This window comes from Erpetoichthys calabaricus, chromosome 5, assembly GCF_900747795.2.
Source record: "Erpetoichthys calabaricus chromosome 5, fErpCal1.3, whole genome shotgun sequence".
Lineage (NCBI taxonomy): Eukaryota > Metazoa > Chordata > Cladistia > Polypteriformes > Polypteridae > Erpetoichthys > Erpetoichthys calabaricus.
This window is the reverse complement of record NC_041398.2, coordinates 80,644,264-80,667,817: the sequence shown is the minus strand read 5'-3', so window position 1 is coordinate 80,667,817 and position 23,554 is coordinate 80,644,264. Positions and strand designations below refer to the sequence as shown.

Genomic DNA, 23,554 nt, shown 5'->3' with positions numbered 1-23,554 from the left:
CGCAATACCTCCACTAACGCATGCGTGTTTAGCGGTGTAGCAGTGAAAAAGGTCCCCCCTTAAACAGTTTCCCGCTGCGCCAGGTTCCGAACATTGCTTAGCCTATTTTAACCGGTGTTGCAGTATGAGAAAAATCCATATCATAACAAAAATAAAAAACGGTTTTTGGTATGAACCGGTATACCGTCCAGCACTATCTGAAGGCAACATTGATGCACTAGAGGTTCCCAGTAGATCTGGGGCTGCATTTCCACAAAATGAGCCGATATTTTGGTTAAAATCAGTAGATTCTTATCCATCATGCAGTATCATTCTGCAGCATGGCAATGACCCCAAACACATGGCCAAAGTCATGAAAAGCCTAACTGCAGCAAAAAGAGGAACAAGGAATCCTTCAGCACAATGCATGACCCCTATAGAACCCTGATTGCAACATCATCAAGCCAGTCTAGAATTACTTGCAGACACAAAGCACATGAAACAGCCGAAGTATGCACTGGAACTGTATCAAGTTTTCTAACAGACTTGGAATAACCTACCACGCATGTACCTATAGAAATTGCATACAAGTGTATGTAGGAGAATTGTAGCTGTTTTTAAGGCAAAGAGTCATCGTACCACCATACTTATTTCATTTGTTTTTTTTTTTCTGTTTATTGCTCTTTATTGATAAATTAAAATATATTAATCGCATTATTTTTGAAAGTATTCAGTCTTTAAAGCATTTTTTTCACAAGTGCTAAAGACTTTTTGCACAGTACTGTGTGTGTGTATTGCCAGTTTGCCAGTTCCTATGGCAGAAAAACATCCCCATGTCATCAGAGATTCACCTCCGTGCTTGACTGTAGGGATTTTATTCTTCTGATCATAAGCCTGGCCTTCCTTATGTTGGACATACTGCTGGTGCATGTGTCCAAACCATCCCAGTTTAGTTTCATTGGTCCATAGAACTGTCTACTAAAACTCTGCAGGCCTATCCAAATTCCTCCTGGCATATTCTTGTCAACCTTTGAGTTCCATCTTGAAGTCTGGCCATAAAGTCCTTGTTTATTCAGTGTTAGTCTAATAGTTGCCCCTGAAACAGTTGTCTCTGCCTTAATTGGGTCATCCTGTAGGCGTTTTGCAGTAACACATGGGTTTTTCTCAGTTGCTAAGGGCTCTTAATGAAAGTTTAGGGTTTTTCCCACTATCAGGCAGGTTTTTAGCTGTGCCATAAATTTGCTAATGCTCCCAGTGGAGTTTCTTGCAATACAGTAATCCCTCGCTATATCGCGCTTCGACTTTCACAGCTTCAGTCTATCGCGGATTTTATATGTAAGCATATCTAAATATATAATGTGGATTTTTCGCATTAGGAGCCGTGTCCAAGCGCCAACAGAAGATGCAAATGATTGCAGAAAAGGTAAAAGTTTTGGATATGTTGAAGGAAGGGAACAGCTACACCGCTGCAGGACACCATTACGGCATCAATGAGTCCACGATTCTTTTTATTTAAAAAGGAGGAAAAGCATATAAGATCTACGGCCGCAGTGTCTTTTAACCAGGGCGCAAAACGAGTTGCAAGTGGACGTGATAAGGCAGTAGTCTGGATGGAATCTGCTTTAGGGATTTGGATTGAAGAGTGCTGGAAGAAGAACAACAAGAGGCTCCTTTAGAAGAGCTGTAACACTATCCTTTGTTGTGCAGTAAAATTAAACTCATCGTTATCGGACAAGTCGTCGTGTCATTGTTGGTGAGTAACCATAATTAATTATCTATGTACAGTACTTATTACATGTACATAGTTTAGTGTCACTGTACACACATTTTACTGTATACAATTTTTCTTACATTGTACGTATTGCTGGTGGCCTGTCTGTCGTAATGGCTGTAACATATGTGATATCGGAGACGCTCGATATCTTTAATATTTAGGTTTTACTGTATATAAACTGTTTTTACATACATAATTTCAATGAATCTTACCTAATATCTAAGAGAATACAAAGGGTTTATGCTGTATAATTGTGTGGGAAATGTTTATAATAGTGTGGGAGAGTTTATAAGGGCTTAAAATATATAGATATAACCATATGAACATATGGTTTCTACTTTGTGGATTTTCACCTTTCGCGGGGGGTTCTGGAACGCAACCCCAGCAATGGAGGAGGGATTATTGTATTTCATTTTTGGAAATATTCTTATACCCAATGTCCTTCAGGTGCAATGAAATACTTTCTTCTCTCATCTTTTGCTCATTAGTCTTAAAGGTAAGTTTGGCATTTTTCAGGTAGAAGGTAGTTCTTCACTTCACAAACATGGTGTACCATACTGTATATGCATTGGCCAAGCAAAATTGTGTTCAAATGTTAAGTGTTTTTTATAAATTAAAAAAAAAAAAAAATCTTGCAGTCACTGGCACTGTATAATGGAGGCATAAAGGCATGAGACACCACCAGAAAGTTAAAGCCTAAAAACTTACTGATAAACATACCTTCTTTGTTTCTGACACATGTTTGTGACAACAACAGAGAGCTGGAAATACCCTAAGTTCTTGTCTATAAGCCGGACTCATGTATTAGCCGGAGACCAAAAATCATACGAATTTTTAAAATAAAATCGTATCATAGATAAGCCGGACTCATGGATAAGCCGAACGTACTATAACCTATAACTAATAGAAGGGAGGGAGGTCAGTGGTCTCACTCGCGCCCATTTAATTTCTTTAAGGGGGGAGAGAGTGTGAGATATTGCCGTCTCTCTCACTCCCCGCATGGCGCGGTTGGAGCGGCCGGAGCGCGTTCTTTCTGCTCTGGGCGTCGCCGAGTCAACACGAGCGCGTAGCGGTCATTTAAATTGTGATTTTATATGTAAGCATATTTAAATATATATCGCGGATTTCTGCGGACAATGGGTCTTTTAATTTCTGGTACATGCTTCCTCAGTTGGTTTGCCCAGTTGATTTCATACAAGGGACGCTATTGGCAGATGGCTGAGAAGCTAGATTGCTTACTTTTCTGTCAATCTTGCGCTGACTATCTGTGATCCTGACGTATGTGGATTGAGCAGGGGGGCTGTTTGCACACCTAGACGATACAGACGCTCGTCTAAAAATGCTGAAAGATTATCTTCACGTTGCTATCTTTTGTAAAGCTGATTCCTGAAAAGACATGCTGCACAGTGCTTCGCATACTTAAAAGCTCGAAGGGCACGTATTGATTTTTGACTGAAAAACAAACTCTCCCTCTCTCTCTCTTTGTCTGCTCCTGACGGAGGGGGTGTGAGCTGCCGCCTTCAACAGATTTGTGCCACGGTGCTTCGCATACTTAAAAGCCAAACAGACATTGATTTGTTTGCTTCACTCCTTTGAAGAGGAAGATATGTTTGCATTCTTTTAATTGTGAGACGGAACTGTCATCTCTGTCTTGTCATGGAGCACAGTCTAAACTTTTGAAAAAGAGACAAATGTTTGTTTGCAGTGTTTGAATAACGTTCCTGTCTCTCTACAACCTCCTGTGTTTCTGCGCAAATCTGTGACCCAAGCATGACAATATAAAAATAACCATATAAACATATGGTTTCTACTTCGCGGATATTCTTATTTCGCGGGTGGCTCTGGAACGCAACCCCCGCGATGGATGTATAAGCCGGACTTATGTATAAGCCGATATTCTATTTTTTTCATTTTCACAACTTTTTTCCTTAGATAAGCCGCGGCTTATTGACAAGAACTTAGGGTAATAAGTTTATCACATATTCCTGGCACTATTTTTCTCTTGGTAAGGATATGTTTTCTATTTGCCTCTGCGAGTTCTCACGTAAATATGGAAGTAAATCGAAACAAATTCAACTGCATGGTATGAAAAGTTTACTGTGATTTGTTTTTTCAAGAGGAAGATTGTGTGGTTGATATTTTGTGGAAGAAGAAAAATGCTGCTGCTGGATGAATCTCATAATTTTTTTTTTTGTTCAAAAATGACATGTATAAACTATTTTACAATGTTTGTGTGTAATCGCAAGACATGGATCAATTCTGAGCAACTGTCTTGGATGTATTTGGTAAGTTTGTAAGCTTTTATTTCAGGTGATGCTCTATGCCCCATTAACCTCCGCTGTGAAGTTCCTGTGAGGGCAAGATATAATATAATTTTTTGTATGGGAAATGCATATATACCATGCTTGTGAAGAAATAAATTTGACTTGAAAAATACCAAACTTAATCAACTTTAACCATGATTGCAACTCATCTTGAACATGTGCATTGGCAAGGTTTATTTATACATCACACGTGAAATAAGTTTGGATCATTACAGAGTTCCCAAAGGCCTTTTATGTTTCAATACCACCTTAGGCCATAAAATTAGGAGAAGGTTTTAAAAACTGCAATATTATATAGAAGTTGAATAATTGAAACATGCCTATGTTAACAAAATATCCTGATACTCAAAAATACTACATTGTAGATTTTCTTTGTTGAATTTATGTATGACTAAATGGATAAAGAAGTCATCTGAGGCAAAATGTAGTAATTTGAAATGTATTTTAATTGGTAAATTGTTAGATAGATAGATAGATAGTCTTATACCGTTTTCAAGTCCTGTTTAAGCAGTTAATTCATTAAAGAGAGTTCGTCATGAAGCCTTTAACTACACATGCGGCCTGACCATTCCCACTTGTCCAATTCCAAATAGCTAGCTTTTTTGCTCCCATGTACAGCATCTGCCTTTTTTTTGAACCAATTTTTTTTTTCTTTTTTTTGTTTCGTAACCTGGGCAGTACACTGCTCCATTGCAAGGCACTCTCGAACACATGGTGAGTCAATTCATAGTCAAGGGTTAACTTAAAATGCATAAAGGCTGTATACTCATGCAATTCTACACTCATTAATAAGTCCAAGAATCAAATTCTAAGTCCTGAGGCTCAAAAGGCAACATTGTTAATCACTGTGTAACCCACAACAATGTCATATATATAGTACAGCTATGAGCCTAATAATATAGATTTGGGCAACCTCCAACAGCATACTGTATATGTGTGTGATCCCATAAAGTTAAATTAGAGTTCAAAAATGGAGAACAGAACTAAGTGAATGTAACCAAACATAGCAAATGCAACATCTTCCCACATGTGACACATGACTCTCATGTATACAAAGTGGTTGTGCTGCCAGTGCTGAACTGTACTTTCTATCATTATTTTAATGTGAACTTTCCCTGCTTACAAATATAAAGTTTACCTATAGCAGTGTATGGTTTAATTTGTAGGTAGCAGCACCTAACCTCACATGTTGTGTGTTTCTGGTGCATTGTAGCCTTCTGTCTCTGTGTTTTGTCAAAAAAAGTTCACTACAGTATCCCACATAGCTTTGTTAAGCTCTATATATAACTTGGTATTGTCACAACGTTCAAATCACATAATGCCCTATTTCACGGAATGTATCATGGGCATTAAGCAGAGCATGCCTTTAGTAGTAACTTCCAAAAGATAACAATCCATGTGTAATTTGTTATTTTCAAGTCAGATTTACTTCAAATGTTGAAAATGTTTCTTATTCAACAATTTTAACATCTGTCTCGTGTGTATTGTCTGTCTCCTCCATGTGCTCTCCCCATAAACGCATTAAATCCTCTTTATTTTGCATAGCTTTTTTCAAGTGTATTGATACCCTTCTGTTTTGTAGAAATGATGACTATATATTATTCTCCAAGTAAGGCCTTATTAGTGTGTTGCTTAACTTAAGCATTCTTGTTTTGATTTATATTCTGCATTCAAATCTCATAAATGCCAGAAAAGACTCCTTCTTTGGGCCCCTGATTAAGGCCCTTAACCTGCAATTGCTCCGTCCTGGGTATGGCGTTAATCTGCATCCAGCCCTGCATTTAATTTTGATTATGATTTAGTAGGCACCAAATCAAAGTGAGAATACAAGTTAATGATTGTGTTAAAACATAAATAGACTTATTTACATTCTTTCTAAAGTGTTTATTCAGTTTATCCAGTTAAAATTTAAACAGGAAATCCGAGTCTTATGCTGGTAGAAAACACCCTGCATTAAAAGCATACCCAATAAAACTACAGCACTGTAAATATACTTATCTGAGATGTGAGGAAACTAGAATTTCTTGACAAAGATGTATTAACTTAATGGATTCAAGTTTTTTGAGACGGTAGCATTGTTATTGTGCCGCAAACACTTAAATATTTTAACAATGTATATAAAGTATACATTCTATAAAGTGTGTCCCATAACTGATCCTGCCTTTTTAATTAACTTGTTGATTTGGTAGGGCTCTTTTGAAATAATGTTACCAGTACAGCATACAATAATGTAGATAATGGCACTGGCCAAAACAGAGTTGTATATGATGTGAAGGATGTCAGTACCCCAAAATAAAAAAAAAAAAATGAGTCTGCTCTGCCTTTTCTTATATAGTTCCTTTATGTTAGGAGACAAGTCCAGTCTGTCATTAATATTCATCCCCAGGTACTTGCAGTAGTGCAACACATCAATTCATTGAATACTAGTAACTGGACACAGATGATCTTTGGTGTGGCTAATGTCAGTTACTAGTTTATTAGTTTTGGTGATGTTAAGTTGCAGTTAATCCTTTGTAAATCAAGAAGCAAAGTTCTCCACCTGTTTCCTCTGCATCCAAATAGTACAGAATCATGAAAGAATTTCTGCAAGTGACATCACCTGGTGTTATAGTCTGAGGTGTATAGAGTGAAGAGAAAAGGAGAATGTACTGTTCCTTGGGGTGATCCAGAGTTGCTTGCATCCATTTCAGAAACACAGTTCTTGAGTATCAGAAACTCTCGTTTCCCTGACAGTTCATTATCCATGATACCAAATGCTCTGCCATCTGCATATCCCGGAGATTACCTCTTAACAAGGATGGCTGGATGATATTGAAGACACTGGAAAAATGAAAAAACATAATCCTCAAATTGCTGCCAGCTTTGTCCATGTGGGAGTAAGTCTTAGGAGCAGATACAAAATTTCATTTTCCACTACAATCTTTGTCCAGCAGGCAAACTGCTGTAAGTTCAGGTGGTCTTTCACAAGTGGATTGATATAGTTCAGGACCAGCCTCTCAAACATTATGAGGGGTGTAAGTGCCACTGGTCTGTAGACAGTAGTTTAAGAGATGTCTACCATCTTTGGGACTGAAACTATACATGATGTTTTCCATAGTAATTAAACTTTTTATAGCCCTAGTGACAAGTGAAAAGGTGACAGAGAACACCAAAAAGTTGGTCAGCACAGGCCTTAACAACTCAGTGATTTAATCCGTCTGGTCCTGTGGCTTTTCGTGTATAGCCCCCTCAGTTGTTTCCTCACTTATTCATCAATTATATACAACCCATACTGATGACCTGAGGTGGACTCATCACTGGCCATACCAATTGAAGTGGTGTAATAGGGATGATGTGGGAGGACACAATTGGAAGTGACCTGCTACTACTAAAAGAGCATTTATCATATATTCCTTAAATTGAATGTGAAGTAAATTTGAAATGTATGGGAACTATATGATGGAGCATTTGTAAATGATGCTGGGTGTAAAATTGTAATGGCATGGTATTAACTGAATTATTTTCTTTTAAACAGGAAGCTGTGGTTGCTGTAATTTCTGTGTCAAATGTGGATACAGAAGGTCTACAAAGTTTAGAGGCTCAACTATTGAATGATAATTTGAGACACAGCATACCTTCCCCTCCTGAAAGGAATGTATCATGGCATCAGTGGTAGTTGTTGATGGAGGAGGACCTGTTGTGGAATATGTCAGTGTGACGGAGAATTCCCAGCAGGTAAGAATATAGACATCTAATGCATATTTTAAATGCTACTACTAGATTAAATGGCTGTATTGAAGCAGGTACAATTTGAGTTGAAAATTATAACATTTCTCTAAAGAACTGAATGTTAGTAGTAACATTTTAAGATGAATCTACATTACAAATACAAATTATTAGGAACACTATACTAATAGTGGTAGGTCCTCCTTTTCCTCTCAAAAAAGTCTGTTTTTCAGTGTATGCATTCCACAAGATGTTGGAAGCATTCTTTTGAGATTATGTTCCATGGCGATATGATTAAATCATACAGTGTCTGCGGATTTGTCAGATGCACTCTGATGCTGAGAATCTCCTGTTCTGCCACATTCCAAAAATGTTCTGTTGGATTCAGATTCGGTGACTGGGGCAGCCACTGAAGTACACTGAACTAGTCATCATTTTCATAAACCAGGTGACTTTTGCTTTGCAACATGGTGTATTATCATTCTAGAAGTAGCCATTAGAAGATGGGTAAATTGTGGGTATGAAGTGATGTACCTGGTCAGAAACAATACTTGGATAGGCTATGACATTCAAGCAATGATTGATTGGTATCAATGGGCGCAAAGTGTTCCAAGAAACCGTTCCCCACTCCATTACATCACCACAGTCAGTGTGGACTTTTGATATTAAGCAGTTTGGGTGTATGAATTCTTGTCATGGATGCGAAATTCTGACCCTACCACCTATGACCCTAAGAAGAAAATGAGATTCATCAGACCAGGCTATGTTTTTGCTAGTGTTCAGCTGTCCAGTTTTGGTTAACCTGTGCCCATTATAGCCTCAGCACTCTATTCTTCAATGTCAGGAGTGGAACACAACTTGGCCTACTGCTTTTGTAGCCCATTTGTCTCAAGGTTTGATGTGTTGTGCTTTCTGAGATGCCTTTTTTTGTTCATCACAGTTACTTAGAGTGGTAATCTGAGTTGGAGTTGTCTTTCTGTCATCTTGAATCAGTCTGGTCAATTCTCCTTTTACCACTCTCATCCCATGGCATTTCCATCCACAGAATACCGGTCCCTGGATTTAAAAATGTTTTTTTATTTAATAATTTTGCCTCGGTCGAAATCACCAAGATCATGTTTTTTCCCCATTCTGGTGTTTAATGTGAAATTTAACTCAAGCTCCTGACCTGTGTATAGCTTTTTAGTTATTTACTTATTTCTTTGTATTTATATTATTTTATTTGTTTTTAGCTTCTGTGAACTGTATTTTACTGGATATTTTTTTTTATTGTAAAGCACTTTGGTCAACTTGTAGTTTGGTTAAATGTGCTATATAAATAATGCTGACTTGTCTTGTATCTTCGACATACCTCTTTATGGTTTTACGCATTGTGCCGTTGCCACATTTAGTTCACAGCTTATGCCATAACACATGAAGTACAACCCATGAATTGGACATCCAGCCCACAGTGGCCCTAAAATTAGAATGTGGACGACTCCTCATGGCCAGCAGAAACTGCTCCTCACCTTCTGACCACACATGTGACGTAGCTGACACAAAAACAGTGGCTTAGTGACTGTGCTGCATGACTGGAATGAAAACTAAATAGAGGCGCAATCACACTGCATTGCTGACAGGAACCGCTACAAATTCAGTGAAGCACATTGCAAAGGCCATTCTGGGTCCTTCTTATTCTAAATGGTAGTGAGGGCACAGCTACTTCTACTGACAGTTAGACACATGGCATACAGCAATGACCTGCATTGTCAATTACAGGACAAAAAATACAAGCATGACAAACACTCACAGATCTGCCTTTTGCCCTCATTCACTAGTGAAAAAAAGTCTTTCATTCAGTTGCACAGCTCTGTTGGAATGGCATCTTCTGTGTTTACATTAGTGCTGGGTGGTATGACCAAAATTCTATATCACAAAATCTATATATCTTCAAAATTATACCGGTTTCACGGTATTGGACGGTATTCTGGCTAAGAATAACCTATTCCACTGTCATGAGAATTGTACATTGTATTGTGAATTAACATTCAAACTTAACAGCTCTTAGTGCAAGAGGAAGTTAGTTTAAGAAGCATGTAGCGATTAACATGGCTCAGGGAACACTTAACATAAAGCATTTAATGTGCTACATAACTTATGACGGGGTTTGAGAAAATCTAGTAAATTAAATATTTATTTAAAGATGAAGTTTAATTTACAATGTTCTACTTTAATGACAAATTATAAGAATAAAGTCAATATGTCAACTTTAATCTCGACATAAATGTAGAGAATAAAGTAGAAATTTCGAGAATAAATTCAATATGTTGTCACACTATTACACAGTACCCAGGTACATTACACAGTATTGAAAAAAAAATAAAACAAGTACAATTTGGCTTGCAGTATTACCTAGTAGTACAGTGGCACCTCGGGTGACGACCGTAATTCGTTCCAAAACTCTGGTCGCAACCCGATTTGGTCATGATCCAAAGTAATTTCCCCCATAGGACTGTATATAAATACAGCTCGTACGGTCCGGAACGGATTAATTGTATGTAAATATATATTTTTTTAAAGATTTTTAAGCACAAAAATAGTTATACCATTGAATGCACAGTGTAATAGTAAACTAAATGTTTACTTACTTCTTCTGTAATGTTTACTTCTTCTGCTTGGGCTCTCGCTCACGCTCTCTCTCGCTGCACAGGAAATGCACAGGGAGAGACTGAACACGTGCGGAAATCATCAGCATGTACGAACCGGGAAGGAAACTGGCTTGTTCGTCACCCGAGTGTGTGGTCGTGAACAGATGCAAAAGTTTGGCGAACTTTTTGGTCGTAACACAATTTGTACGTGGTCCGAGACGTTCATGACCCGAGGTTCCACTGTATAGAAACAGTAGTCCACATCCGACCTTTTAAAACCAAAGTATCTACAGACAACAGACACGGCTCCTTTTTTCAGCAAAAGTTCTTCTGTGTCATCATGTTCAATTTTATCGTCGGCTACGGCTTCAGTTTCTGAATGTTCTCTGTCCATTTTCACCATTCAATACCTCCACTAACACATGTACTCCGTTGTATGCATGTTTAGCGATGCAGCAGTGAAAAAGGTCCCTCCTTAAACAGTTTCCCGCTGCGCCACATTCTGAACGTTGTTTAGGCCAAGTGTCCCCAACCCCTGGTCCGCGGGCCACTGCCGTCTGACAGCCGAGCCGCGAGAGAACTGCCGGCAACGGAGACTCACTCAAACTTTTCAGAACGTTTGGCGGGCGGGGCTTTGCAGCGGTACAGAGAGAGGAGAGAGACTGAGGTGAGAGAGTATTACAACAAAGTATTTTTATGGTCCCGACAGTTTCTCCATATGATACGAGTCTATAGAAGTGTTGTTACTACGAAGTACATTCAGCAGATACGTTCATTACAACAAAGTGACCTTGAAATGCTTGAATGAATCATCCACAGAGCAGTTAGATCTGTGGTCGCAGCTCAGTTGTGCACATTTGCACAACGATCCCCAAACAGAAACATTGAAGAAAGAAATTGTTTTTTACAAACTTTCCTCGTACTGTTTTTTTTTTTTTGCTGTTTTTATTTTTTGTGGTTTTCAGTGATACCTTTTGCTTATTGCTTGTCAACATTTGAAAAACATCCATTGAAATTTAACTCATTGTTACCCTTCTATAGAAACGGCAGACACAAAAAAACGATAACAGTGTTAATGTTTGTGATGTGCAATCTGTTGGAATGACAAATGTAATGCATATGTCTTTGTTATATGCAAAAAAAGAAAATCTCGGGTTGCAAACGTATGTGAACTGCTTAATAATTTAATAAAAATAGAAATGTAATGTAAATTGTGTATAAAACTGTCCTACGAACCCGCCCCGAATCTCCAAATCCCCCTCCCCCCCACCGGTCCCTGCAAAAATTTGCTTCAAGTAAAGTGGTCCTTGCTGTCAAAAAGGTTGGGGACCACTGGTTTAGGTTATTTAAACCGGTGTTGCAATATAAGAAAAATCCATATCATAACAAAAATAAAAAATGGTTTTTGGTATGAACCGGTATACCACCCAGCACTAGTTTACATTTAATATGACGGAAGGAATTTTAAGGAAGTAACTGTTAATAATAATTTAGCAAAAAGTGCATGCATTTTGCACATTTTTCCCATATAAATGGATACCGGAAATGTAGATTATGCAACACAAGTTACATGATATATAAATTTTTTTTTATCTTTTCCCATGGATGTTTTCACATTCTTTGACTCTGTCCTGCATTGATCATTTATCAGAGCTGTTAAGTTTGAATGTTAAATATTTGATTTTTTTCTACAAAAGCATGAGATTAAAAAAATTTCTGGGGTAAATAGCATTTAAAAAATATCTTTTGGGTGGAGTATTCCTTTAAATATATTGTTTACATTAATATTTAAAATAGTAAGCAACCATTAACATCCTATTAAAAAGTGTGAGTCAGAGCTAGGACAATATAAGACTTTTTTTACAAATGCATTTTTGAAGAATGCAAGATATCGTCTACTTACTGTTATCAAAAAAATCCCAGAGAATAGAGAGATTTTTTTGTCAATATCACACACCCCTCATCTCTCCTCATTTCCTTAAAAAAAATTCAGGATTTAATTAATACAAACAGCTTTTACACCGAAGCCTTTAGAACTAGAAGCCAAGAAGATCAAGAACAAAACCTACAAGCACAAACAGATAAGATTCATATTCAAGAAGTTAAAGTATTTTCTCAACACGTTTATATAAGACCAAAGCCATTTGTAACACACTAGCCAACCCGCGGCGTAGCATACGCCGCAAAATTATGTATTGATGGGTGAACACTTCCTGAAAGACACAGTCGTCCAAATAGGGTGGGTTTGAGGATACGACTGTAGGTGAATGAAAAGATGGAACTCTGGACAGGGCAACATACAATTGTCCATGACTAAAAACGGGAGGACCGCCGTCGCGCCTCCACCTCCCAGAGCGAGGGACGGGGCTGGACGGCACTCGGTCACATAGGGTGGAACGGGGGGAGAGGGGAAGGACGCCCCCTCCGCCCCGGTCCCCCCGCCATTCTAGTCTGCTGATTTCTTAGTCATCTCTTAGTCATCGTTCGGTATGCACTGCCTGCTCATGTGCCTGCCCCCAACTCCTCACCTGAGTCGCTTTCGTCTGTGTACAGTCCACATGCACCTCTGAGCCACGTTGACTTTTCATTGTTCTTTGCGGTTCTGGCTGCTTTTCTATATATAATCCACCAAGTCACCCGACCATGGTAGTAGCGACGGGGGGTGTGTACAAAGGGCAGGGACTTGATCAGTGTGAGCGTATGACCCGCACTTACTGGGAATTCCTCGTTCATGGGGAACAATTGCAAGCCCCGGTCTCCATCACGAATGGGGTTCAACGGCTTACCCATGCCTCTTGGTGCCAGGTAGACACACGTTGATCCATTCAGTGTAGCGCACGTGCAGTACCGGACATCTAAGGGCATCACAGACCTGTTATTGCTCAATCTCACATGGCTGAAAGCCACTTGTCCCTCTAAGAAGTTGGACACCGACCGCTCTTTTGTCGCGTAACTATTTAGCAGGAGGGAGTCTCGTTCGTTATCGCAATTAACCAGACAAATCGCTCCACCAACTAAGAATGGCCATGCACCACCACCCACAGAATTGAGAAAGAGCTATCAATCTGTCAATCCTCTCTGTGTCTGGGCCAGATGAGGTTTCCCGTGTTGAGTAAAATTAAGCGAAAGGCTCCACACCTGGTGGTGCCTTTCCGTCAATTCCATTAAGTTTCAGCTTTGCAACCATACTCCCCCCGGAACCCAAAGACTTTGGTTACCCGGTTGGCTGCCCGGCGGGTCATGGGAATAATGCTGCCGGATTGCCAGTTGGCATCGTTTATGGTCGGAACTACGACGGTATGTGATCGTCTCCGAACCTCCGACTTTCGTTCTTGATTGATGAAAACATTCTTGGCAAATGCTTTCGCTTGAATTGTTGGCGGGCGGGGCTCTGTCGTGCGTGTGCCATGGTCGGCTGCTTAGTGAATTGTTGGTGGGCGGGGCTCTGTCTTGCTTGCCATGGACTTAGTGAATTCTTAGAGTTGGTGGGCGTGGCTCTGTGAGTTGTCATCGTATCCCATGGTCTTAGAGTTGGTGGGCGTGGCTCTGTCTTGCGTGCCTTAGTGAATTATATATATAGATACAGTGCATCCGGAAAGTATTCACAGCGCATCACTTTTTCCACATTTTGTTATGTTACAGCCTTATTCCAAAATGGATTAAATTCATTTTTTTCCTCAGAATTCTACACACAACACCCCATAATGACAACATGAAAAAAGTTTACTTGAAGTTTCTGCAAATTTATTCAAAATAAAAAAACTGAGAAATCCCATGTACATAAATATTCACAGCCTTTGCTCAATACTTTGTCGATGCACCTTTGGCAGCAATTACAGCCTCAAGTCTTGTTGAATATGATGCCACAAGCTTGGCACACCTGTCCTTGGCCAGTTTCGCCCATTCCTCTTTGCAGCACCTCTCAAGCACCATCAGGTTGGATGGGAAGCGTCGGTGCACAGCCATTTTAAGATCTCTCCAGAGATGTTCAATCGGATTCAAGTCTGGGCTCTGGCTGGGCCACTCAAGGACATTCACAGAGTTGTCCTGAAGCCACTCCTTTGATATCTTGGCTGTGTGCTTAGGGTCATTGTCCTGCTGAAAGATGAACCGTCGCCCCAGTCTGAGGTCAAGAGCGCTCTGGAGCAGGTTTTCATCCAGGATGTCTCTGTACATTGCTGCAGTCATCTTTCCCTTTATCCTGACTAGTCTCCCAGTCCCTGCCGCTGAAAAACATACCCACAGCATGATGCTGCCACCACCATGCTTCACTGTAGGGATGGTGCCTGGTTTTCTCCAAACGTGACGCCTGGCATTCACACCAAAGAGTTCAATCTTTGTCTCATCAGACCAGAGAATTTTCTTTCTCATGGTCTGAGATTCCTTCAGGTGCCTTTTGGCAAACTTCAGGCGGGCTGCCATGTGCCTTTTACCAAGGAGTGGCTTCCATCTGGCCACTGTACCATACAGGCCTGATTGGTGGATTGCTGCAGAGATGGTTGTCCTTCTGGAAGGTTCTCCTCTCTCCACAGAGGACCTCTGGAGCTCTGACAGAGTGACCATCGGGTTCTTGGTCACCTACCTGACTAAGGCCCTTCTCCCCTGATCGCTCAGTTTAGATGGCTGGCCAGCTCTTGGAAGAGTCCTGGTGGTTTCGAACTTCTTCCACTTACGGATGATGGAGGCCACTGTGCTCATTGGGACCTTCAAAGCAGCAGAAATTTTTCTGTAACCTTCCCCAGATATGTGCCTCGAGACAATCCTGTCTCAGTGGTCTACAGACAATTCCTTTGACTTCATACTTGGTTTGTGCTCTGACATGAACTGTCAACTGTGGGACCTTATATAGACAGGTGTGTGCCTTTCCAAATCATGTCCAATCAACTGAATTTACCACAGGTGGACTCCAATTAAGCTGCAGAAACATCTCAAGGATGATCGGGGAAACAGGATACAACGGAGCTCAATTTTGAGCTTCATGGCAAAGGCTGTGAATACTTATGTACAGTAATCCCTCGCTATATCGCGCTTCGACTTTCGTGGCTTCACTCTATCGCGGATTTTATATGTAAGCATATTTAAATATATATCGCAGACTTTTTGCTGGTTCGCGGATTTCTGTGGACCATGGGTCTTTTAATTTCTGGTACACGCTTCCTCAGTTGGTTTGCCCAGTTGATTTCATACAAGGGACGCTATTGGCAGATGACTGAGAAGCTACCCAACCACAGCGCGTATTATGTATTAAATATAAAACTCCTCAAATATATTGTGAGCACGGGGGCTGTTTGCACCCCTAGAGGACACGGCCGCTCCTCAAAAAACGCTGAAAGATTACCTTCACAGTGCTCCATTCTTTGCTGGGCTTACATGTGGCTGATTTGCAAGCGATATGCTTCCCGCATGGTGCTTCGCATACTTAAAAGATCAAACAGCACGTATTGATTTTTGATTGTTTGCTTTCCTCTCTCTCTCGCTCTGACGGAGGGGGTGTGAGCAGAGGGGCTGTTCGCACACTGGCCTAGAGGATACGGACGCTCCTCTAAAAAATGCTGAAAAATGCTTGCTCCCTTCCTTGCAGCTACTTTGCCCGGCGGTGCTTCGCATACTTAAAAGCCAAACAGCCCTATTGATTTTTGACTGTTTGCTTTTTTTTTCTCTCTCTCTCTCTCTGACGCGCACTCCTTTGAAGAGGAAGATATGTTTGCATTCTTTTAATTGTGAGACGGAACTGTCATCTCTGTCTTGTCATGGAGCACAGTTTAAACTTTTGAAAAGGAGACAAATGTTTGTTTGCAGTGTTTGAATAAAGTTCCTGTCTCTCTACAACCTCCTGTGTTTCTGTACAAATCTGTGACCCAAGCATGACAATATAAAAATAACCATATAAACATATGGTTTCTACTTCGTGGATTTTCACCTTTCGCGGGGGGGTCTGGAACACAACCCCCGCGATGGAGGAGGGATTACTGTATAGACAGTATTATATACCCCTTGCCTATTGCCAGTCCTCCCAGAGTTTGCATTTGAATGAACAGCCCTGCTATGCCACATGTTGGCAGTGTTTCTATAATATGTTGTCTGTTCTCCCTGGCTTCTCTGTTTTTCTTGAAGTATTGCACTTACTATAGAATCCAAGAAAGCCATTACATGTTTCCACCAAAGCCATATCTCTCTCTCTCTCTCTCTCTTTCACACACAAATTCACTACCACCTTTGCCAATATTTGACCAATATTTGTCAGTATGACTTTCCCTTTCTCTCTGTATCTCTTTTGAGCCATTTATGGTTGGAGTTGCCTAACAACAGCTAGAACACTGATACTGTAGTATCATTTTGATTTAGCAAAATCATTAAATGTGATATTTTTTGTTGTTGTTAGAGTTGATGAGAGAGCAAGCAAACTTAATGATTCCTTAATTTTTATAGTTATAGGATGATGTCTCACAAACAACATATGTGTTCTATTTTGATTATATTTTATTTGTACTGTATTTGTTTTACACTAGGTTTTCAGTGCTGTATAAAATACATCTTTCTTTATGGATTTTTTTATCCATATCTAATACTTGTGCTTAAAGAGGGACTCCATCTTTTTATTATATTCTTGTGGATTATGTTTTTATTTCTGTTTTTAGCAAAATGCTCGAAACATTGTGTCCTTTTTGTTGTAGATGTTTTCAAATTTGGCATTACAAATTGTGTTTTCATGAGTCAATTAAAATTTCCTATTTGATTAAGCTAAAATAGCAACAAGAGAGAAGGTGAAATTTTACATTTGCTCATAAGCAGAAAATGCATCGTTCTTTATGGATTTTTTTATCCATATGTGATACTTGTTCTTAAAGAGGGACTCCATCTTTTTACTGTATTCTTGTGGATTATGTTTTTATTTCTGTTTTTAGCAACATGGTCAAAAAATTGTGTCCTTTTTGTTGTAAATGTTTTTATATTTGGAGTTAAGAATTGTGTTTCCATGAGTCAATTAAAATTTCCTATTTGATTAAGCTAAAATAGCAGCAAGAGAGAAGGTGAAATTTTACATTTGCTCATAAGCAGATCTTAATGTGAATTTCCCATTGGGATTAATAAAGTATCTATCTATCTATCTATCTATCTATCTATCTATCTATCTATCTATCTATCTATCTATCTATCTATCTATCTATCTATCTATCTATCTATCTATCTATCTATCTATCTATCTATCTATCTATCTATCTATCTATCTATCTATCTATCTATCTATCTATCTATCTATCTATCTATCTATCTATCTATCTATCTATCTATCTATCTATCTATCTATCTATCTATCTATCTATCTATCTATCGTTATAATTCAGTTCTTAATGTCTTCCATTGTAAAGTTCAGATTGAATATTTGTAAACTTGCTGTTTACTTGCATTACTCATTTGAAGACTGTTTGCATGGTATCCAGAGGAATAATGTGAAAACCTTTTTGTTAGCATATTTTAAAAAATGTTTTATGAAGTGTGTACTCTGTTTCTTTCTTGAAAAATTGGAAGGCTGAGGGAATTTTTTATGTATTTTAGTAGTGATATATTTGTTATAGCATGCTAACTGAAGCTCACTGTGATAATTGGTACAGAATATGCAGCATGCACTGCAGTCTGAAGTATGCTTTTTTTAAATTGAGAATATCCTTTTAGAGAATGTAATTATTTTACTTGGCATCTGTGGCAGCAATTAGAAAACATTGTTTTTAAAAGGTGCTTTAAGCTTTGAAACCTCCAAAAGGCCTGTCAAAATCAAATTTTACAAAATTTAAGTAAGATTTGTACCATATTGTAACTGCTTGTAGCATGTGCATGAGCAATGATGCTACCATTCCTTCATAGATCCTAACATTTCTTAAGTTCACTTTGCCTGCAAACTGCATATTTAGTATTCATTACCTTTTCCATAAAACAAAATGAACAGAGAATTTTGAATTACATGATCTGAAATAGTTTTAATATTCAATTTGCTGAATGTTGACCATGAATTTTAGGTTTAGTACAGGGGTAATTTTGTGGCTGTAGCCTTTTATTCCAATGAATTTAAAAAAATTAATGAGTCATTCACTCTAAATTGAGCTAATTGTCTAGCCTTTATTCGTGCCTTGTTCTGTATACAGAAAAGTGTATTAGTATGACATTTAAATTTAGAAGAAATTCAGAAATTGTTATATGTTTAATTTGTTTTTGTCATTTTTTTTTAAAATTCACAGTACTGTGGAGTTTGCTCTCTTAATTGTTTCTGGATACTGGAAATTAGTGGTGAACAGTGTAGTTGCAGGTGTAAATGACACTGAATGCTATAGGGGAGCAGTTTCTTCAGAATAACATGTATGCTGATTGATTAGTATGAAAGGCTTAAACCAATGGTTCTCAAGTTCAGTCCTATGGATCACTATGGCTGCAAGTGTTCATCCAAACCATCTTTTGCTTTTAACTGGACATTGAGCTTTTATGGGAATGCAGACCTCTATGGAACCTAAACTCAGTTTAGTGGCATGGGGCCTTTTTGTCTCCTCCTTTATTTGTAGATAAACACATTACATTCAATCAAACAAATAATATCAACATCATAAATACAAAGGCAGTGGTAGATTAGAGTAGATAGAGATGCCCTATGTTTTGCAGCCCCTCAAAGTTTTAACTTGTGGTTATGTAACCAAGCAAACTACTATGCAAAGTGTACAATTCATTTACTTCTTGTGCAGTGTACTCTTATGAACAATCATTGTACATGAAGTGCAAATAAAGCAGTTGACTCTTGTGACTCGATGTATTCCTCATGTCTGTTACTCCTATTCTTAACTCTTTGACTCCTCTTGTCCAGAAGGTTTGCACACGGCCTGACAGAGGAGGCAGGGTATGCCGGAAATAGATATGATGAGGTCATTTCACACAGAGCAAAGGCAGCCAAGATCCTGCTTTGCTGCCGTTTGGCAATATCTCGTTTTCCAAGGGGAAATTTCATTGCTACATTTCAGATATGTAAGTATAAGCTGAAATGAGCTTAAATTAGTGATCTTTTTAAACATTTAGATAGAGTAGATAAGTTTAAATGATCCTGATTTGTAAAGTAATAATTTTTCTTTAAATTGTTGATCCTAGATAAGTAATACACTTGCCTTTATTAACACTAATATAAAGGCATGTTCACCAAAGCTGGACTGAGGTCAGAGAAAGTTAATTTAAATGACACAGAGACCATACACCTGTTTTTTCTGAATATGGTAATAAAAATAGCACACAAATCTCCAGGGAGTGTGTGTGAAAATACTTCATGGAATTAAACTTGCTTGAATAATACTGAGCTGTATTGAAATAATATTTAGAGAAGTGAAGCTGAAAAACTGATAGGACTCAGATTTTCACTGACAGGTTTAGTAATGACTTGAGTTTCAAAATAAATTATTGTACCAATGGCTAATCCCATTAATTAATTTGAACTGTGAAGGTAAGGTGTTTGTACAGTAAAATATTTTTTTCTGTGATAAGTTAAATAAGTTGATATTTTTATTTTAAAGTTCTGAAACTCCAAATTTTTTGTTGCCACATATTCTCAGTTAAACCGAGATTAGGGCTTTTTGTCACTGAGCCACTCTAAGGTTTCTTTGGGCATGTGTTTAGGATAGTTGTCATGCTGAAAGATGAACTTTCCCTAAACTTCAGTTTTTAGCAGATTTATAATATTTCATTGCATTTTACACTATCCAGCCTTTTGTTTTTATAAACTAGGTGTGTAGGTGATGAAAAGCAATCCCAGAACATAATGTTAGTACCACCGTATTTCAATCTGGGTAATTTGTTTTTTGAGGTATGGACAGTTTTACATTTACACCACACATTTGTTTGAACTTTGGATAGAATGTTCTGTCTTAGTCTCATCTGTTCACAAAACCTTTTCCAAAGTCATAGCAGGAACAAATTTCTGGTAATCTACAAATGTGCTTTTAATATGGTTCTTTTCGAGTAATGGTTTCTTTTGTGCCACTTTCCTAGTGTTTTTGCCTTGACTTAGTTGACTGGTCCACCTGTAATCCAGGCTCAGTTACTGAACTCTCTAGCTCCTCAAGAGTAATTATTGATCTTTCTGTGGTTTTCTCAAAAGTCTCTTTCTGGTTTGAGCAGAGAGTTTCCAGGAATTATCTTTTTCAGGTTGCACCTGAGTGGTTTTATATAGCTTCCTTCCCCTCATAATCGTATCACTGGGGCATCCAAAAACTTGAATATTGTAATTTTTGTTTTAATTTGTTCATTAATATATTTCTCAATTTCAAGTTCACCGCTGTCATTCTGATTCACAGTTTGAATAATGTTTCCTTAACTGCATAGTTTTCATCCTGAAAATGAGCAGTTACTTTAATGATTTAGCAGTGGACAAGAGGGCTCCGCCCCCTGCTCGCTTCGCTCGCCTACCCCCGGTGTTGGGTAACCCGAAATACATTGATGAATGTATGAGATATATTGGAGTGTAAAGGTGTAGATGACGAACAAAGGAAGTATATTCATTAATCCTAATGAATGTCCACTAATAGTGGACTCATTACAGAATGCGTTGTCAGCTAATTGGCGGAATTGTTTAGCGGCCGTCTGTCGTTCCTTTCTTTGCCGTTTATCTATTGACTCTCCTGTTTGAGAGGCGCATTGTAGGCGCCTACGTTCATTAATTGTATTCAGGCAGGCTCGCTTCTGTATGTCCGTTAGTTGAGTTGTTTCATTTTGGAGCCATGACTCCTTTGGTTGCGTTGTTTGAGAAGCGCGTTGTAGGCGCCTGCGTTCATTTGTTTTATCCAGGCGGGCTCGTTTTTGTATCTCCATCAGTTGTGGACATTCGTTTTGAACCCGTGCCTGCTTTGCTACCGCAGTTTCAGACGCGGGTTGTAGGCGTCTGTGTACATTGTATTTGTCCATGCGGGCTCGTTTTTGTAGCTCCGTTAGTCGAGCTGTTTGGTTTTGGAGCCGAGACAGTTTTGCTTCCGAGGTTTCAGACGCACGTTGTAGGCGCCCACGTCTATTGTTTTTATCCATGCGGGCTCGCTTTTGTAGCTCCATTAGTTGAGCTGGATCGTTTCGGAGCTGTGACCGTGACTCCATTAGTTATCTGTTGCCTACCGTTAGTAATATGGATAATTGCACTTACTGTTAATACGGAGCGTTTTCTGTGGTTGTACTGTTAATAATGCATCACTGTAATGTGATTCACATATGCTATATGGTTTGGACGTGTGAGGATGCCGTACGTTTAATATGGAGAGTTCGTTTATTCTTATTACCCGGACCATGCTGTGTAGTGTGGACGTTTAGTTCAGAAGCGCGTTGTAGGCGCCTGCGCCTTTCGTACTTTCTCGAGTCTTCCGTACTATCATTGTGGACCTTTGCGGACCCCGTAGTGTCTTCCGTTTGACTCTGGGGGGCAGTGCAGAATCCTCTTTTCTGTGTGGCTGTGTCGTTAGTCGTTAGCTATGGGCGCGTTGTTGCTTCATGTCCTGTTTACGTTAGTTGAGCTCTTTCGTTTCTGAGCTGTAACTCCTTCGTTCACGGTGGATCAGACTTCGCTTGCGGTTTATGAGACGCGCGCTATAGGCGCCTGCGCACTATGTCTCCTGGGTCCATCGCCGTGTACCTGCGTCTGTGCCTTCCAGTTTACCGAGACCTGCGTCTGTGCCTCCCAGTTTACCATTTTCGGTTAGTAATATGCATACCAAATGTATGGTAATTATGACGTGTTTGGGGAAATTCTTTTTCTCTTGTGTAACTTCCCGCATCAGGGGAATGAATACTTATACAACCTGAACTTTCCCTTTTCTTTCCCAAAGGAATATTTTTTCCCAGGATAAAACAATGATACATTTTAAAAATGGCTATTTCATTGCTTTCAAATAAAAAATATCACTAAAAATATTGGTGTAGGATTTATTAAAAGATGTGTGTTTTTGTATATTCTTGGCACACCTAAGAAGGATGAGTAAAAAGGGTTATAAAAAATCAAGTTTTTGGTGAATTTAATTAATCTCACATTGAAAACATTAGAGAATTTCTACCTTTAACTGGAGTAAATTAATTTTTTTAGAAAATGTAATCCCTCATCAAGAAATAATTATTTTCAACAGAACCACAAATGCCATGATTATTGGTATCCCTGCATTTAATACTTAGTACAACCTCCCTTTGCCGATAAAACAGCACTGAATCATCTCCTAAAACATCTTATAAGGTTGGAGAATACCGAGCAGATCACCTGAGACTAAGACGGCCATTGCATAAGCTTGATTTTGTGTTCCCTTAACTATTTTTGTTTGTTGTAGATCTATATTTTAGATCATTGTCATTTTCATAGATTCAGTGACAACACAGTTTTAGTTTCTTGGCAGAGGCAGCCAGATTTAAATTTAACATATCCTGGCATTTCATGGAGTCCATAATACCATATATCCTAACAAGGAATGCAGGACTTTCAAAAGAAAAATAGTTATACAACATCATAGAGCATCCACTTTACTTGACAGTGAGGATTAGGTTATTTTCTATCAAACCCACCTTGAGAGGTTGTTGCCAAAAAGTTCAATTTTTGCTTTGTCTTATAATATGACACAGCTACAGTCAAAGTTCAATTAGTGTTTGCAAACATTAGGTGCTAACATTGGTGGTTATATGGCAGTGTCTTCCAAATAATGTGCTGCCATGGAGATGGTGTCTGAGGGTAGTTTTGGAGACTTGTTAACATCAAAATGTTACTTTTTTCTTTAACTTTGGAGATTTGTTTTACCTCTTTTACCATCCTTCTCAATGTGTGTGTGGGCAAGATAAGCTTTGGTCCTTGCATGCAAGTTGGTAACAGTTCCAGTTGATTTGTTCTTTATAATTATTGTCCTAACTGTAGATATGGGCTTTTTCAGGATAGTAGCTATTTTTATTGCCATTCCCTGACCTGTGAAGGTTAACACATTTTACCCATAATTTGAATTGTATGTTGTCTTATTTTCCCTTGTTGATGAATGAATAAGGGAATTTGGCCTCTGTACCACCTCATGTTTATACCCTACTGAAACAGAAAGTAATGGATTACTGCTGGAAAGTTCCTATACACTTTGATCAACTTAAAGTAAAACATAGATGAACAAATGCTT

The 23,554-nt window shown here is 38.7% G+C and overlaps 1 protein-coding gene across 1 annotated transcript in view; it reads left to right on the top strand.

Annotated features, from left to right (window-relative positions):
- Positions 1-23,554, top strand: part of elf2a (E74-like factor 2a (ets domain transcription factor)) — a 136,877-nt gene that overhangs the window by 55,815 nt on the left and 57,508 nt on the right. The window contains exon 2 of the mRNA XM_028801686.2: positions 7,592-7,791. Coding sequence (XP_028657519.1) covers positions 7,717-7,791 — 75 coding nt within the window. The 5' untranslated portion in view covers positions 7,592-7,716. The remainder of the gene's footprint in view (positions 1-7,591; positions 7,792-23,554) is intronic.